The sequence below is a fragment of the Triturus cristatus genome, chromosome 9 (assembly GCF_964204655.1).
Source record: "Triturus cristatus chromosome 9, aTriCri1.1, whole genome shotgun sequence".
Taxonomy (NCBI): domain Eukaryota; kingdom Metazoa; phylum Chordata; class Amphibia; order Caudata; family Salamandridae; genus Triturus; species Triturus cristatus.
In genome coordinates this window covers 1,015,035,318-1,015,053,783 of record NC_140592.1, presented here as the reverse complement: position 1 = coordinate 1,015,053,783, position 18,466 = coordinate 1,015,035,318, and the positions used below count along the sequence as shown (strand labels likewise).

General features: G+C 44.2%; 1 protein-coding gene across 1 annotated transcript in view; it reads right to left on the bottom strand.

The window, feature by feature from the left end:
- ANGEL1 (angel homolog 1) overlaps nucleotides 1–18,466 on the bottom strand; it is a 332,990-nt gene that overhangs the window by 208,966 nt on the left and 105,558 nt on the right. Inside the window, exon 4 of the mRNA XM_085626689.1 lies at nucleotides 9,697–9,766. Coding sequence (XP_085482815.1) covers nucleotides 9,697–9,766 — 70 coding nt within the window. The remainder of the gene's footprint in view (nucleotides 1–9,696; nucleotides 9,767–18,466) is intronic.

The window sequence follows — 18,466 nt, the reverse complement described above, 5'->3', positions numbered from 1 at the left end:
GTCGGCTAAAGATCTAGTACATTTCCCAATCCCGCGTTTTGTAAGAATAGCGACACCTCTGGTTATTCCCAATTGTTTAGAACAAACTAGTAACTCTAGGTCAAGATTTTTAAACAAATTCCTCTTGGACCAAGGGATATGTGTCTCCTGCAGACATAAGATGTCAATTTGAAGAAGTTGAATCAAGTGTCGCAGAATCCCCACCTTTTTAAAATCATTCAGACCATTGACATTAAGAGAACAGATTTTAATTTTCCTCACCATATTGAAAATTTTTGAAGAGTACCATCAATCGTAACCTATTTAATTGAATCAAAAAAACCTTTTGCCAATAAACTCTCACATAACGTATAGAGATCAACCCACCAAGGTTTGTATAGCCCAGCTCAATCATCAATGCTGTTTTATGCCACACCACCCACCACCAACCCCACCACCCCCACCACCGCCTCAACCCCCAGGTTGAGGACCACCCACCCAACCCCCTCCCCCACACATGAGGCTCAGGAACTAACAGTTCCTGTGTAAGATGGAATGCCATATCTCTCTGGCTCCGACCCTTACCAAAAAAAAAAAAAAAAAAAAAAACTGAATTCTGAAAGCAGATAGCGCTACGCTAGACAGATACATATATAAAATGTCCAATATCTAGCACTGACCATATATTATGACGTGAGTAAGAACTCTTTAGCTTTGATCTCTGAGAAAAAGAATTTTGTTTGATCCTTCCATACAACTTTAAGTTTGGCGGGGTTCTGAAGATAAACCGTGGCCCCTTTCTGCTGAAATTGAGGTATTAGCTGTCTAAGCTGCCATCGCTGGGCCACTGTTGCCTGGCAGAAATCTGGCCGTACGAAGAAAGTACAGCCTTTGGCAGATATCTTCTTCTCAGGTTTTGCTAACATTAAGAGTTCCTCTCTTGCAAGAAAGTTATTAAAGCTGACAAGAATTGCTCGTGGATATGGCTGGTCACCCTATCGTGTATTCTTTATAGAAAATGGGAAGCGATGGGCTCTCTGAATCTCCTTTGTCCAATCCCATGTTTTTAGATCAGGAAGGGCTGCACGAAAAAGAACAACGTTGGGTGTTTAAGTTACGGTCTGACAGCAAAGGTCTGAATGATGATATACCTTGGGGACAATTTACATGACATGAGCGATATACTTGCCTTAACCTTACAACCCTTTATAATGCAGGTTCATTTTCAACATCCCCGATATCCATCATGTCTCCATACTTTCATTTACTTTACCGTGAGTTTTGTGATTTCTCTACTTTTTGGTCGCCCCGATTTATTTATCACACTGCGATTTAATTCAGCTCCTTCTCCCAGGGGATCTCAAGCAGTAATGAGGGGAATGGGTGTGGTGTGGGAAGTTTCTGGAACTGAAAGTAGTTTCAACCAATGAAAAGTGTTCTTTGTGGATCACATGACCTACCGTGCGCGCTCCGTAAGCTTACGGTACGTGCTCGTAAACAAGTATGCATGCGCAAACGTGACGCTTACGGAGCGCGTACGTAAGACGCACTCGCGCATGCGCATTACACGCCCCTGCGCAACCGCGACGTTGCTTCCGCACAACGCGCATGCGTGTACACGTACGTCACGTACGTATCACATAAGCGCACTGTACTTATGACGTACGGAGCGCGTAGCATCAGCTTACCGTACGCGCACGGCAAAAAATGCTTAAAAAAAAAAAATACAAGTTTCAAGAGTTGTAGAACTCCACTACCTCTGTTTGTTTCCCCTTTCGGGACAAGCACTATATACTCAGTTGATTGAGATCATCTTCTATGAGGTTTATCAAGTTATTCTGTTGTAACTTGGCCTTATCCATCATGGCTGCTCCATAGAGATAATGCCCCCTTTTTTTAGTATACATCACATGAGGCATTAATTTCTGCCTTATGAAGGTATTGTTCCTCATCATTTTTCCTTCTCACCACATTTTCACGCATGATTTGATGTGTACAGTAGCCCTAGCGCTAGAACACACTCTCTCGTAATAATATCCCTATCCAAAATGGCCCCACCCGGAAGGGACTCCGACGGCGAGCCCTCCTCGCTTTCGATGAGGAAAGACCCATTGATAAACAGCTCCTCACCGGGGACACGCCAGAATGCGGTCCGTGAGGTTTTGGCCCCAGTAGGTGTTCATGAGTGTGGTTGTCCACGTACAAGTGATAACCTTTGGGAAGACCACCATGCCCACTCATATCGCGGAGAGCGATTCTTTTTCCCGTTTTCTCTCCCTAAGGGCCAGCCACAGATACGGAGCTCGCCACCGTTTAACGACCTCATTTACCATTCCCTTAGGTGTACGAGATCGCCACACCCCCTCCGTTGACCATGAGGCACATTGTTGCTTCTTAAAATGTATGTAATGTCTTTTTACCGTTAGTCTTGTGTGTGTTGTATGTTGTGTCAGACGTGTGAGGTTCTTTTGTATATATTTGGGATTTTCGGCTCACTTCTCAGCACAGCGCCAGCATGGAGAAAGTTACCTAACGTTTCTTTCTTTTTTAAACCACATAGAGGCACATCAGAGGCAAGAGTGTACGAACACTTGGGTGTAGTGTGCTCACAATTGATAATGATAACAGTGCATATGACTTTTTGTTCCTTTAATATTTGTATTTTATTGTATCCTACAGATATTGCCTGACGTACATTACGTATGTATTAATTGTAACGCATGCCATACAGTTGCAGCGTCTCACTTTTGCACCTTAATTAGGTTAACTAGGAGTGGTGCTTTCACACTGGGCTGGTCCCGGTGGAGTCCTGAAGAAGAGCTGGGGAAGCTCGAAACTAGTTGACCATATGCTAGGTACACCTATCCATTATAGTTAGGGCCTTTAGCATATCACCCCGTTTTTAAGTCAATTAGCTAGGAGCATTAATAAAATATATTTGGCCCACTAGCTGATTATTTTAATTTACCTTATCCCACTCCACCACACTTTCACTTGCACTACACATAATCTGATTTTTAGTCCTCCTACGTAATTCGCAAGTCGCAGCACGCCTCAGTCCGTAGAGGACTGGGAGGACCCCAATGATGAAGCATGTCACCGTGGGGAGACCCTGGTGAGTGAGGGGACTCAAGAAAGAGATAATTTTTTCCTTTCTCTCTATTTTGGTGGACTTCAGAATCCAACAGATTTCTGACACCTTCCTCTCCCTTAGGTTAGGTTCTTTGACTTGACTAGTTCAGGTTGTTTTTGATACATGCCTTGTGTGGATTCTTAGCTTTCCTCAGCTTTTTTCCCGTGTTTTCCTTCTCTGTGTTTTCTACATCCTTTAGTCCTGAGTGTTGTTGGTTCATTCCTCTTCTGCCTTCTCACATTCCTGTTCTGGCCAGTGGGTATGTTTTGGGGCAGTTATTCGTGGTTCTTTTTCTCCTTTTCTCTGACGATGTTATTTCGTTCTTTTTCTTTTGTGTACAGAAGGGGGGATGGTTCTTAGATCTTGTAACTATCCTGAATAAACCTCTCTGAACCACCTCTACTTGTGTGGAGCTGATCACTACAGAGATTTTTATCATACGATCTGGGTGTGTCCTGCACTCGTACCATTCTGGACACAGGTGATGGGATTATTGGGAACTGTCTTAGGGGCAACGTTGCAGATAGAGCCCAAATTCGTGCTACTGGGGATCTCGAGTGAGGTGGACATAACTAGAACACAGCTGAGTTTTATCTCTTTGGGGCTGGCTGTGGCTAAGAGAGACATTGCCGGGAGTGGCCGACAGGCCGATTATCCAGGAATGAACAAGAGGGATGGACATATACATGACGGCTAAATAGGTCACATATCGTAGCAGAGGATGCCAAAAAAAAGTTTCACAGGATCTGGGACCCCTGGAGACGTTACTTTGGGTTAGACATAGGAGGTGACACGCAACAGCCCAGTGGGTGAACCACACAAGAGACCCAGACACAGACACCCAAGCCAATAACACCGTAGAAGACCCCTCCCTCATCTCATCAGAGACTATTCACCTGGTCCACAACGCAACCACATATTCATGACAGAAAATACCATCGGCATATACTGTTTTGCATTGATGATTGGGCGGGAGGGGGTGGGGAGCATGCAGATAATGATTATATTCAATCGGAGTTGAGATTTGATTTCATTACTGCAACTAGTAAGCTTTCTCTTGTGCTACTTGTTCTGTTGAATAAAAATATATATATATATATTCACTGAAAAAACCATAGGTTTCACACATGTTATAGTTAGCAGGACATTTCACTCGTGAAAAACCAATGAAATTCCCCCGATATAGTTAGTGCAGGCAACTATAACTCACGCGACCGCAATCCTCTGCTGATGATGTCAAATATTACATCACTGTATTTAGACACTTATTTACCCATGTCTTCTTCCATTAATCTTTAGCTATACATATTTTACAAATATTTATTTTTCATAAAGACACATATGTCATCAGTGATGTAATATTTGACATCATCAGCAGAGGATTGCGTTCGCGTGAGTTATAGTTGCCTGCACTAACTATAACGGGGGAATTTCATTGGTTTTTCACGAGTGAAATGTCCTGCTAACTATAACATGTGTGAAACCTATGGTTTTTTCAGTGAATTTGCAAGGTTTTTTAAATGCTAATTCCTAACTATAACGTGTGTGAAACCTATGGTTTTTTCAGTGAATTTGTACGGTTTTTTAAATGCAAATTTTTTGGGGAGATTTTTGGTAAAAAAATAATATCCAACCTATGTATAAAATAATATATGTACTATATCCTGCATTATGGAATGGTTAATTTTAAAAAAATTAATGTTTACATACAGTTGTACATCACAGTTATTATCTTCTACAACTCTTGAAACTTGTATTTTTTTTTTTTAAGCATTTTTTGCCGTGCGCGTACGGTAAGCTGACGCTACGCGCTCCGTACGTCATAAGTACAGTGCGCTTACGTGATACGTACGTGACGTACGTGTACACGCATGCGCGTTGTGCGGAAGCAACGTCGCGGTTACGCAGGGGCGTGTAATGCGCATGCGCGAGTGCGTCTTACGTACGCGCTCCGTAAGCGCTCCGTAAGCGTCACGTTTGCGCATGCATACTTGTTTACGAGCACGTACCGTAAGCTTACGGAGCGCGCACGGTAGGTCATGTGATCCACAAAGAACACTTTTCATTGGTTGAAACTACTTTCAGTTCCAGAAACTTCCCACACCACACCCATTCCCCTCATTACTGCTTGAGATCCCCTGGGAGAAGGAGCTGAATTGACATTGAGATACAATGGCAGAGCAGCAGACCTCTTCTGAGAGTGAGCCTAGCAGCACCATCATCAGACAGAGAAGGAGGAAACAAAAGGATTCTTTTGTGTGGGAGTATTTTACTTTTCCAGAGGGGCAGAAAAAGGTCAATGCTCCATTGGTCACTTGCACACTTTGTGACCGTGTTTTATCTAGAGGAGATCCAAGGAAGAAGTATTCCTTTGGAAATCACTCTATGATGAGATACCTTAGAGATAAACATCCCAGGACCTTTGCTCGACAAGAAAACTCTTCAGTAAGTCACCGGAGCCCAACCTCAGAAGCTCAGCCGAGTACATCATCGGCAGCTCAGCTGAGCCCTTCCTCTGAGGTGGGAGCATCACCTTCTTCTGCTCCTCTGGACATTAACCCTCGATTTCGGAGGGTTGCAATGAGGTGTACAACGTGTTGTGGTCTTATTGTTTTTGGGGAGACCAGTGTTTCCCTTATTAACAATAAGATAGACCAGCACGTTTGTAGACGCTCATAATATTCCCATTCTTTCTTTCCTCTATCCCTGTATTAACCCAACGGCTCTTTTAAGAGCCAACCTTACCTCACAATTTTTGTTATTTTTTTTTAAGCTTTCCTTTTTGAAAACATTTTTTTGCCGTGCGCGTACGGTACGCGTAATCGTTACGCGAAGTTCGCGGAATTTTTCTCGCGGAATTTTTCCGTTTACGCCGTGCGCGTACGCTACGCGCATTCGGCGATTTTTCGGAAAAAAAATAAAATTAATTTTTGCCCTTGGGGGTCCTTCTGGGACCCCCTGACAAAGGCTAGGGGGTCAGGAACTGTCCACCCTGCCCCCTTTTCACGTTCTCCACCTTTATTTTTCACCCCCTCAGACTGTGAGAGACAAAATGGCGGCCGATACTTCCTGGTTTCGACCGATTCGAATGTTTACTGAGATCTAACAACCAATCAGAATCGCGCTCGTGCACGGCGGCGTGCGCGTACGGTAAGCTTACGGTACGCGCTCGGAGCGCGCCTATAGATATATATATATTCATTTAAATGCTATTTTCTCAGGAAATACTGAACAGATTTACACGAGACCTTCAAAAGGCACATCCCTGACCTGAGGGCTACCTCTCTGCCAAATTTCAAGTAATTCTGTTCAGCCGTTCGGGCTGTAGCTCGGACTAAAGGTCCTATGGAAAAATGCATGGGGAAAACACGTTTTGGGACCCCCCCTTTTTCTCAGCCCCCGCTTGACGAATCCCCCCCGAGACTTTCAGCGAAGGAGCGTCACGGAGCGCCCCGCCTATTTTGAGAATTTCGCGAGGATTCGTCAATCGGCGCCAAAGTTATTCCAAATAGAATGTTGCGGATTTCCTATGGAAACACGGTCCTAACTATAACTATCTACTGGCAACCGCCAGTAGATAATATATATATATATATAGAGAGAGATTTTTTTTTTTAAAGTGCCACTGTAGAGAGTAAGTGTTGGGTGAATGTGCTTTTGGAAGGGATGTACCAAACAGCCTCACCTGCATCCTCTACAACACCAAAACTGGTGTTGAGAGTGAGATGGGTGTAGTGTATAAGAAAATTAAACCTTGAGTAGCCTTTCACTGTTCAAGACCCACTGATCTAAGAGGCTTTTCTCAGATACAAATAACTATTTCCTCAGTTAAGTCATAGCCCTCTAACGTGAGCATTTTCAAAAGCCTGTCCCTCCGTCTTCAAGCTGTGTGTGTAAAGTAACCGCACTCTGACTCTGGTTTTAGATTACCCTTCAATGTGTGTTTTATGTCTGCTGTTTCAGCAAAATGTGCCTCCATGCTGACCAAACAGGATGGTTAAGCCAAAAGTTCACAGAGAGCAATAGATGAGGGTATTGTGCTAGAATGCAGCTATGACACAGACCCACTGCTGCACTGAAATCCTGCTAGACAAATTTCAGACCTCAAGGATATTCTCCTACCAAACAAAGGCTCCGAGAGTCACCCCCCACCTCTAATGAGACCTGTGTTCATTGATTTATATCTTCTTACACTATTTTACCTCTATGCAAATTTCAGTCTGCATTGAGAAAACCAACTGATCTGGCTCCGACAGATCTAGTACCCCCACACCTACCTGCTATGTTCTGCTGAAGACAGGCAGGAACCTAGAAACATGTTCAGAAATGCAAGATCTGGATGTGTCCATGCTAGTGGCAAAAACCTTTGCATTAAAGAGAATTCAAACACTTTATGAAATGCATCAACCGGAATGCAATGAGAGAACTGGTGCTGGGTTGCTAGGAGTGTGCTCCTTCCCCTTAAACTTTGCACTAAAGGAATCTTTTAACTCAATACCAACAAATGAAGCTGAATATCTCGCACTAACTATTTTGAAGAACAGACAAACCAATTTAATATCCAAGGACCCTTTGCCCTTACGCCTGTGTAAAGAAAAGACTGAGGCTGACGATTAAGTTTAATTTGGGGAAACCTACACAGGCTATTTTTCCAGGAAGACTTTTCCCCCAAATGGTTGGATCTGCATCTTCAGCTCCCAAAACAATAAATTCACCTTTAATCTTTTTCCTTATTTAACACAATGGAGAAACGTTTGCCTACTAAAAGACCTGTCCTGAGTGAACTCAGGCTCTCAGAACTTGCCAAAGTGGTGCTGCTAAACAATGTCATGGACACGTCCTAAGATCCCTTGCAAAGAGGATATATGATATAAAAGAGGAATCTCGTCTACATGAGAAGCAAGCTTCCTAAGTGGTGGCAGAAGTAACGTACAAGCTGTCTTCAAGGATGACTGATTCAGGTTTAATAAGGCTAGACCTATATTCAAGATACTGATGACATCTCAAATTACTTCATCAGATCAGCTCCTGATGTAGCAAACTTGGCAGTGGCAATAAATATTTATAGGGTTTCGATAGAGAGGGACTCTTGGCTCAGCTTGTCTGAAACAAAACAGATATAAAAAAAGACAACGAGAGGACAACTATTCAGATGTAAATCAAACTTTTAATCCAATGTTTAGAATGCATGCTTTGACAGAGCAATGAGCAGACAAACAGAAAAAATGTCACCCATGGACACAACCAGTCTTAAAATCGTCCACCCAAAAAGCACTCAGGATTAAAAAGAGTCAGAAAAGGGTCAGAACAGTGTTTTGACTCTGAAGACTTGATAAAATTAAAAATAAAGAAAGAAAGCATTTTGGGTCACACCTAGCAACCAGTTGAAGAGGAAATGTTTTGCATTTCCTTCTCTTGCACCCATGAAAACTATATTGTGTATTTCAGTTGTGGCTAGCAGGGAACAGGAGAGGAGGGCGGGGGGAGGAAATATAAAAAATAAAACCACTTACCTCCTCGCAGCCACCGGCCACCATCTCTCCTCCTTCGTTGCTTCGACCCGGAAGGAGGAAGCACACAGGACCCCCAAGCGAATCACAATGCTGCAATGTAGCCTTGTGATTGGTCTGAGTACCGTGGATTGGCGCTCACCCAGGGACTGGGAGCCTGTGCATGTTACCTACCAGGCTTTATAGTACAGCCTGGTGGGGAACACGCAAAGTGTGCATGACTGTTTGTCCGGCCCAAGACGGGATGCCAAACCATCATGCGCACTTAAGAGTGTGCAAACCACTCCTTCCAGGCCCTAACCCAGCCTCGTAGCAATTTTTTTTTCCTTTTTCCTGCTCCGAGAGCAGTGGGGCAATGCTCCTCCACCTTAGTGGTGGAGCCGCCCTGGTGCCTTTCACGTATACCTCAATCTCTAGCAGAACCGGAAATCAGACTTTATGCTGGTATACAAGGGAACATTATTTTGCAACACTCAATGGAAAAGTTGAAACCGTGTTTCCCATGTTAATCCCAAAATATAAATGAACACTCCGAGTGTCTCTTAGTGAAGACATGGCCTTTAAAAAGCAACTAGAAGTACCAGCAACAGCAGATATGTTGTTGTGATAGGGAATGTTACTGTGGCGTCACTCATTAGAAGCTCTAACTGAGTTTAAGATAATGCCATGACCCCAATGCATGCCAATGAGAACATGGAGCATGCTCTTCAGATACAATCTCTGAGGTTAAGAGTGTACGCCCCTCACCTGTACGGTCTCTCATCTGCATGTTAATGAGGAGTTGCAGCATGCCCCTCTAGTGTTTTCAATGCATGCCAATGGATGTTGCACCATGCCTCTTTCACATGCATCCAAAACAGATCAATGAAAAGCAGGACATCCCTTCAATTGCACTCTATATATGTAAGGTTGCACGTGAAAGAAAATTCTGAAATTGTTCCTACGGAAAGGATGAATTAAGATTGTGAGCACGTCTTCCCAATTCATGCCCATCTGGAGTTTGAACAAGTCACTCAACAAAGTTTAATAAGAAGTTGGACATGTTCAATTACACATATCAAAAGTCTCCATTACCCATGCTTTCTAGGACTGGCTGCAGTTGATCATAGTAGTGATTCTCCTGCACTTCTTGGAGGCAAAGAATCTGCAAAGGAATTCCAAAAGAATCATGAGGCTACAATCCAAGGTTCTTTCACTAGAATTATCACACTACAGTATAATTTAATGAACATAAGTCACATATATTGCAGGTGATACCAATTCGCCTAATTAAGGAAAACTGATTGAACAACACTAAACATTTGATCAAATTACTCAAAGAACATCATTGCATTCCTTTAGTATAGACATTCTAACACAATGTATATGAAAATATTCACAGTGTCGTCCCCAAACCTTCCCATGTTTCTGTGATCATCCCCTGGCCACATATCTTTCGCTCTCCTCCAATCGATCCATGGAAGCCAGGTTGGGAGGATTAACAGGTCTCTAGCTTTCCAATTTCTCTTTGCCACCATTAGAGCAAACAACACAAATAATGTTGTATCTGATTAATTCAATGTCTTCCAATAATCTTAGGAGGACCATCTGCAGATCTATTTCTAACGTTCACTCTACCACCACAGACAATGCTACTGTGATTTCCTCCCAATAATAGGCTACAACAAAGCATTTAGAAATTGCACATAGAAAATCCTTTCTACGCCACATCTCATGAATTCTGGTGAGTCTCTCCAACCTATTTTCCATAGCCTAAACACTGTGCGATATTGGATATTCAAGCAGTCTTTATTCGATTACATCTGTTCACCCACTGATATGCTCCCATTGCACTTGGATTAGTTGTAAAAAATAGTCACAGAACTGAGACTTGTGAAGTGCAAACGTTTGATGGCACAGCATGACCGATTTTAGAGACCTTTGGAGCCAGAAAAGTCCAACGAGTCACAAACTCACTTCATTCCAAGAGTTAGGCTTTGCCGAGGAGAAAAGAACAGGCAATTGAGTGCTGTTAATTGAGACACCCACTAATAATAATGTACACTGCAAGTCTATACTCACTCCTTGCCCCCAATTACACTGCCTACTCCCGCGGTCTTGTTATACCGTAGGAGGTTTCTCCGATCATTTGCTGTTCTGTTGATAAAGTGTTTCACTGTACCCATTTTGTACCGCACAGATCCGATGGGAAACACTAACATATTAGAAATCTCTGCTATACTTAACAGGCATTAATGTAATTTTATCCACAGGGCCACCTCTTCATTGAGTTTCCAGAGCATCAGTTTTAGAATTATTATTTAATTATTTGTTTTTGGAAATCAGTATCCTGTGTTATTTAAAGCTTTTGCTTTACACCCTCCTCTTCTGTTCGAGCAAATGAAAAAGTTATTTACCTGTGAACACCACTTCTCAGTACATAGGAATCTTCATTAAGTTCATAAACACTGAAGAGTACCACTCTCAGGAACGGCCCCAGCACTCTTAAAATCATAACAAAGCTTGTTCAGTTAACATATACTTATTTCCTAAAACGCTGGGAAATGTTCCTGCAGCAGGCACTTAGCAATAAAGCAGAGAAATACGCAGAGGGTAAAATAGCATGACAAAAGAGCACAACTGAAGCATCTGAATCAATGAATTCTACAAGAATAAAATATAAACACAGACGAGTTGAAAGTCAATGGCCATAGCACCTACTACCAAAAAATCATATATTTACAAACTAAAGAAAAATGAACACCTATCTCTGTAACTACAAGTCCACAATCCAGTAAAAAGCAACATCATCTCACTCGAAGACATACATACACCTTTGAGAATGCAGCCAAAAATAAACAGTATGATACGATTTCACTATGGATAAAGAGAAATGACAACTAAAACTGGTTACAAACTACGAATCCCAAAATGCATTAGAGTTATTGTGAAAAACATGGAGGCAGGAGTCTATCAGCTGGTATAAATATTCAAAGTCAAGATCAAGACAGCAGGACTGGTCGAAAAGCATTGGATGTTTTGTTCTGGATTTGTTACACTACAGTCAATAATTTAGAAAATGCATTCACCTGGAGTGCCATCATTCCTCCAAAAGGAAGAGTTTCTGAAAATATGTAAAACTAAAAAGATCAGAATTTCCTAAGTTAAGGTATTCCATTCTCTTCGTGCCACAACCATATCAAGTGATTCTTAACTTCCACCCCATAATACAGTACTCGATTCATTCACACAACTGTTAAAACACAATTATGTATATCATATGCCAACACTCTCCCCACCATACATGGTCCACAAGTTGAACTTGTCCAGTGTGCACAGAATTCTGTGCATGCACCTATGGGGTCCTATTGTCCGCCTATGTCTATTAGGATACTAACAAATGTTTTGACCATTAGAAATACCATGACATTTGCACAAGCTTTAGAAAATTAAAAACAATAAAGTTTGCTCGTTTACCACACATTTACAAGTGTTACCAACTTGGAGTAAGCAGACTGGAGAACCTACACTCAGGATGTGATATACCCCATTTCTCGTCTGACACATTACTGCAGTGAAGTGAAAGAATAGATAGAACCTTTTGGGAGGGAGAAATGGTGCACTCTGATGTAAACTCAGAATGGATTCCCTCCCCACACCCCATCTGCCCGGCAGCTGAATATATCAAATTGGGAGTGTCAGTAATCTTAGAAGATGGGATGATACTACCTATATAATCTAGATATTGCCCAGTATTCCTGAACAAAAATGTGCTTTAAATAACGCGAAATGCCTTTTTTCTGTGTATATGACTAATAGTCGTGGTCTCACTGTTCACAATATGTTGCAATTATTTTTCTTTTACTTTGTGATGGTGTTATGGATGTTGGATAATAAAATACTTAACACCAATAAAAACGTTTTGATATTACTCGAACTACATCTGTCTCCTCTTGTTGCCTGTTCCTTTTACATTAAAATAATATGTAATCGTACTTATATGGTTGCCACATTTAGCTGGTATATTTTCTTCCTTTTTTTGAGGCACTTAGCAGTGTCACCTAACGGATTTTGGGGGCTCCGGGCAATGCTATTTTGAGAGCACCTGAACGGAACAAATTTAAATTTTATTATCCGTGTTCTGCCAATTCAAGACTGCGTTACGTCAAACATCACAATCTAAGTTCTATGTTAAACTTCAACAGAGTTACAACAAAAATTGAAATATATCCCGCCTGGGACCCCAAAATTCCTTAATATGACACTGGGTTGTGAGAGAGAGTCAGAGGTAAATGTAGGCGTAGAGGTAGAGAGGTTTAGAAATAAAACAGACAGAAGTCACATACAAAGTTCACTTTCCTAAGGGGGCCCCTTGGGAAGGTTGGATCCCACCCAGTGGACAATTACCAACTTTGCCCATGCCTTAAAACGTCTCTAAGCACATGATTGCAACAAGCATTGGCAAAGCCAATAGGTCTCGCCTACTAGAGGTATTGGTTTTGTCAAAGTTAACCATGTTAAACATATCTTTGGTAATGCTTATTCTGGTGGATACTCTATCTAACTGCATATTCTACACCTTCCAAATATCCCACCAGTCTGGATCCGGAATGTTTCAGCTGCGCTCCTGTGCACCTCTAGGTGGTGCCATGAAGCTCTGTGTTGGCTTTGTTCTGTCCCAGGAGTGCCGGAGCAGAGCCACATGTATGGGCCACTCCTGCGCACTGACCTCAGTTTCTCGCTTGACTCTTTCCATGCTCTGGATGTGGACCACAAAGCAATTGCCTGTACTGGAGTACATATCTCGAATTTGGGGGGACGGCTTTACGCCAGCCCTCTGTGGTAGCCTAGACAGGGTCAGAACTGCTGAGCAAACTGTCAGACACAGATTGACAGGCCCATGGAACCTGCTGTGGCTCTGCTTTTTTAAAGTGTTCGAGGGCAGAATCAGCGTTTTTGCCATAGATGGGGGAACCCATCAAAATGCATGCCCATGAGAGGCACCCGCACGTCCCAAAAAAGCAAGTGGATCGCATCAACGTGTGGAAGCAGAGTACCACACTAGTGCCCACTTCACTTCCCAAGCAGTCCGTATTATCCAGGCTAACACGAATAACATATTTTGTAGCATTCTGGCCGTCCGGAATGGTTTGATTCAAAGAGTCCAAAAACTCCTGGAGACCGCTGGGAAGGTCTTGCTGGACACATCCCAGAAGCACATGTTTATTAACAGCCTAAAAGGCAGACTATGTTAACTAACCTCAATGTCAAGCAGCCATATGAGAACATCCCCTTCCCTAATACCTCAATCCTTTCTGACTGCCTGACTGGCGTAGCCATGGGGAAGCAATGGGATTGGCTTTGCTGGTGGAAGCTTGAACCAGCTAACTCTCAGGTGTCGAGTGCTGCCTAAGGATGTCCAGGTCACCCGCACCAGTCTGTGGCACCTGACAACCTGCCTGATCACTGGTGGACAAGTGCAATGCTTCCCCCAATGGCCCATAAGGGTGTCAGCCAGGGCTTCAATTAAATGGAAGTTAGAGCTCAGATAAAGCTGGCCCAGGGTGCAAACACTTAATAAGAACATTTGTCTTGATTCCAACTGAAGGCAGCTGCGGGTCCCGCACCTAAGATGTAGGCCAAATGACTATGACAAATTATGCACTCTCTTCTGCTGGGGTCAAGGGGCAAAACCAACCCTGTGTCAGGGGAGTTAGCATTTAGCCCACTGGCCTTCTGCAAGCCAATGCAGAGATCTTATTATTATTATTATTATAATAATTATTGTTATTATTATTCTCAGGTTGATCAGAATGGACATGAAGCCTCTGAAGAAGTCCTTGTGGAAGAGGAAGCCTTTTGTCTGCATCAGACTGTACAGGGACCGGGTGCGCTGGAGCCAAGGCTCGCGCTCAGTCGTGGTCGAAGTATATTTGGTTAGAGGTCTGGCACCAGAGTCGGCAGAGGATCAACCTCTGATGCCGGCAACGTCAGGACCACCGTCGGTAGAGAAGGGACTGGCGCAGAGCTTGGAGCCCGAATGGAAGTCGGAACCAAGTTGGTGCAGAACCTAAGGTGGGTTTCTAGGGACACAGAAAGTGCTGAGGCCAGATCTACTGCTGGTAACCCGACTGGAGGCCCCAGCAGATCCTTGGGGCCCGAAGGCATGTCTGAGGGAACTAGAACAGCACCAAGAATACTCAGTATGGCCTCCTTAAAGGCCTCGACCTGCTGTGGTATTCCCGATGGCCTGGCAAATTCAGGGGCCAACAGAACCAGATGTATTTGGCTCCGCCATCTGAGATCAGGAGAGAAATCGATTGGCATCTTGGTGCCATAACAATTTCTCTATGGACAGAGAGTGGCAGACTGAGTCTCACATGGACTTGTGGTTCATCTTAGATTTACACTAACTTACTGGACCATTTTGACCACGAAGAGGACCTGTTGAAGGAGCGGCCTTTAGAGCAGGAAGGAATCCACGCCCACAACTGGAGAAGGACTTATCCAGTATTGGGGTATCTTTCATAGATTCACATGCCTGAATCATTCCCCGTCGCCGAGGCGGGAGTCCCACGGTAAATACAAAAGTAGTGCCAAGAGTAAATAATAGTAGTAGGCTAAAAGAAAAAGCCCAAGGCCTAAGTCTTAGTAGCCTATCTACATCATTATAGAAAAAAGAACCAAAGATTGGTCCCAGCCAATCAGCTGCCAGCACCCTCCAGAACCTTCCCAGCAGAGGCAGTTCTCCTCAGATTTTCACCGCACGTCGTGTGTGAAGGGAGTCTCCCTGAGCTCTGCTCAGTTTCTTCAGCTATTACTACTTTTTGGATCATACCAAGATCATACTTCATTTCTCTGACCCTATTAAGGCAGTAATATGGCAGAGTGGCAGGAAATAAGGTAATAGACTACGAAATATGTCTAACCTTTCCTCAATAACTCTCACGTTCTGAGAGATGAGGCTATTATTGGGACTACAGAGACTTTCATCTGTCACTTCTGATGAGAACGACGAGGATTGCTTCACCTCATAGGAGAGGTTAAAGGGAGAAGTCGCGCCAGGAGCCTCCTGAGGGCGCGCAAAAAAGCCATAAAGACCTACCTTGAGTCTTGATAGGCATTTCTCACAGAGAGAGGCAAGTGGGAAAAATCTCCTCAGAGGCTGATCTTACAACTCCCTTTTCATCCCTACATCAGGGAAATCTGTTTAACCTGACATTAAGGAGTCTATTACAAAACTCCGTGTCTAATATTACTGCCTCAACAATATGGACCTCATCTATGATGGGCCTCCTATGATGGTCGTCTACGATGGTCATCTACGACTGCCTCATCTACGATGGTCGTCTACGACGGCTTCGTCTACGACGGCCTCATCTATGACGGTCGTCTACGACGGCCTCATCTATGACGGTCGTCTACGACGGCCTCATCTACGACGGTCGTCTACGACTGCCTCATCTACGACGGCCTCGTCTACGACGGCCTCATCTACGACGGCCTCATCTACGACGGTCGTCGATGACGGCCTCATCTACGACGGCCTCATCTACGACGGTTGTCGACGACGGCCTCATCTACGACGGTCGTCGACGACGGCCTCATCTACGACGGTCGTCGACGGCGGCCTCATCTACGACGGTCGTCGACGACGGCCTCATCTACGACGGTCGTCGACGACGGCCTCATCTACGACGGTCGTCGACGACTGCCTCATCTACGACGGTCGTCGACGACGGCCTCATCTACGACGGTCGTCGACGACGGCCTCATCTACGACGGTCGTCGACGACGGCCTCATCTACGACGGTCGTCGACGACGGCCTCATCTACGACGGTCGTCGACGACGGCCTCATCTACGACGGTCGTCGACGACGGCCTCATCTACGACGGTCGACGACGACGGCCTCATCTATGATGGTCTCACCCACGAATGGCCTCATCTATGATGGTCTCACCCACGAATGGCCTCATCTACGATGGTCTCACCCACGAATGGCCTCATCTACGATGGCCTCCTCTACAATGAGATTGCCCGGGACAGCCTCATCTAGAAGAAAAACTCATCATACGATTGCCTTATCTAGGTCTGCCTCATTTACGGATGGCCTCCCTATGATTACCTCATCTATGATGGTATTGTCTATGACCATCGTCTACGACAACCTCATCATGTATGGATGGCCCCATCTACGAATGGCCCCATCTACGAATGGCCTCATCTACGAATGGCCTCATCCACAAATGGCCATCATAGGACTGCCTCATCTATGATTGCCTCATCTATGGTTGCCTCATCTATGATTGCCTCATCTACGGATGGCCTCACCTATGATTGCCTCATCTATGATGGCATTGTCTATGACGGTCGTCTACGACAGCCTCATCTATGATGGTTGTTCAGGACGGTCATCTATGACGACGGCCTCGTCTGCAATAACCTCGCCTACAGTCCCATGTCTATGACAGCAAAGTCTACGATGAGATCGTCTACGATGGCCTCATTTATGACTGCATCCTGTACATAATTTAATACAGTGGGCAAGAACTAGACTTCTACTGCCAGTTAGTCGAACAGACAGAATGTTTCATTTATGATTTTAAAGAACAGTCCTGGAAGATCTCGAGTGTGGTACCTATACTAGACTACATCTATTCTAGATGAAAAGAAATACTGTGCACCTGCTAAAGCCCATAATGTCTAATGGGTCGCCCTCGGCCAGCTTCAATAATTTTACAGGCCGCCCAACAGTGAAAAATTCTCTACCATGGCAGCGGCCTCTATTAGAGCTGCCAATCCTCTAGCCATAACCGGCTGTTATGACCGTCAAATGTGGTCAGACATGGCGAGTCTCATTGACCTCATTCCTGAGGACCGAAGGCAGAAAGCAAGAAAGATTCTGTTGGAAGGAGAATGTGCCGCATCGGAAACTATAGATGCGCCTTGGACATAGTGAACACCAATTTCCGTCAGCTAGCAGGGGCTGCAGTGTTTGGACACCAGGGATGGCTTAAAGCCACTACTTTCAAGCCTGAGGGGCAATCAAAGATTCTAGACATGGCCTATGATGAAGAGGGTTTTGGTTTGGTGAACATATTGATGAAACCCTCTTAGCTATAAAAATTAACACGGATACTGCAGGATCATCAGGCACCCTTTAATACGGGTGCAGATCTTTCGGAGGAGCGAGAGGACGTGGTTTTTTCGTCCAGAGGAGGATACCAAAACCAACAGAATAGGCAGTATCGATCCCAGTACAGCCTTACAGCCAGACATCATACCGTCAATAGTCTACGGCTAGTTTCTCCCGTCAGGGTGGTCGAAAGAGATCACAGTATCAAGGCCGAGACGCTAACAGGAAGCAGTGATCTCCATAGGGCACCAACCATTTTACCCTTCTTACCCGTGGGCCAGAAGATATCAGCTTTGTTCACAATCGGCAGGAAATTACATCAGACCAATGGGTTCTAGACCTAGTAACCAATGGCCACACCCTGGAATTCATCAAACAGCCACCTATTACTCTGCCCAGGGGTCCCCCTCGTCGTCATGAGATTTTGAGTTGTTTAAACAAAGGAGATTTTATGGCTTCTCTGGATATGGAAAATGAGTATTTCCACATACCTATCCACCCCAAACATCACAAATATCTTCGCTTTCAAGTGCCTTGTGCACATTCAGTTCAAAGTGCTCCTGTTTGGGCTGAAATAGGCACCAAGAACCTTCACGAAGTGCTTGGCACCACTGGTAGCAGCATTGCGATCTCGAGGAATACAATTGTTCCCTTATCTAGACGTTTGACGGCTCAAAGGTCCTTCAGAACATGAAACCAAGATTGCTACAACAGAGTGTATCCATCT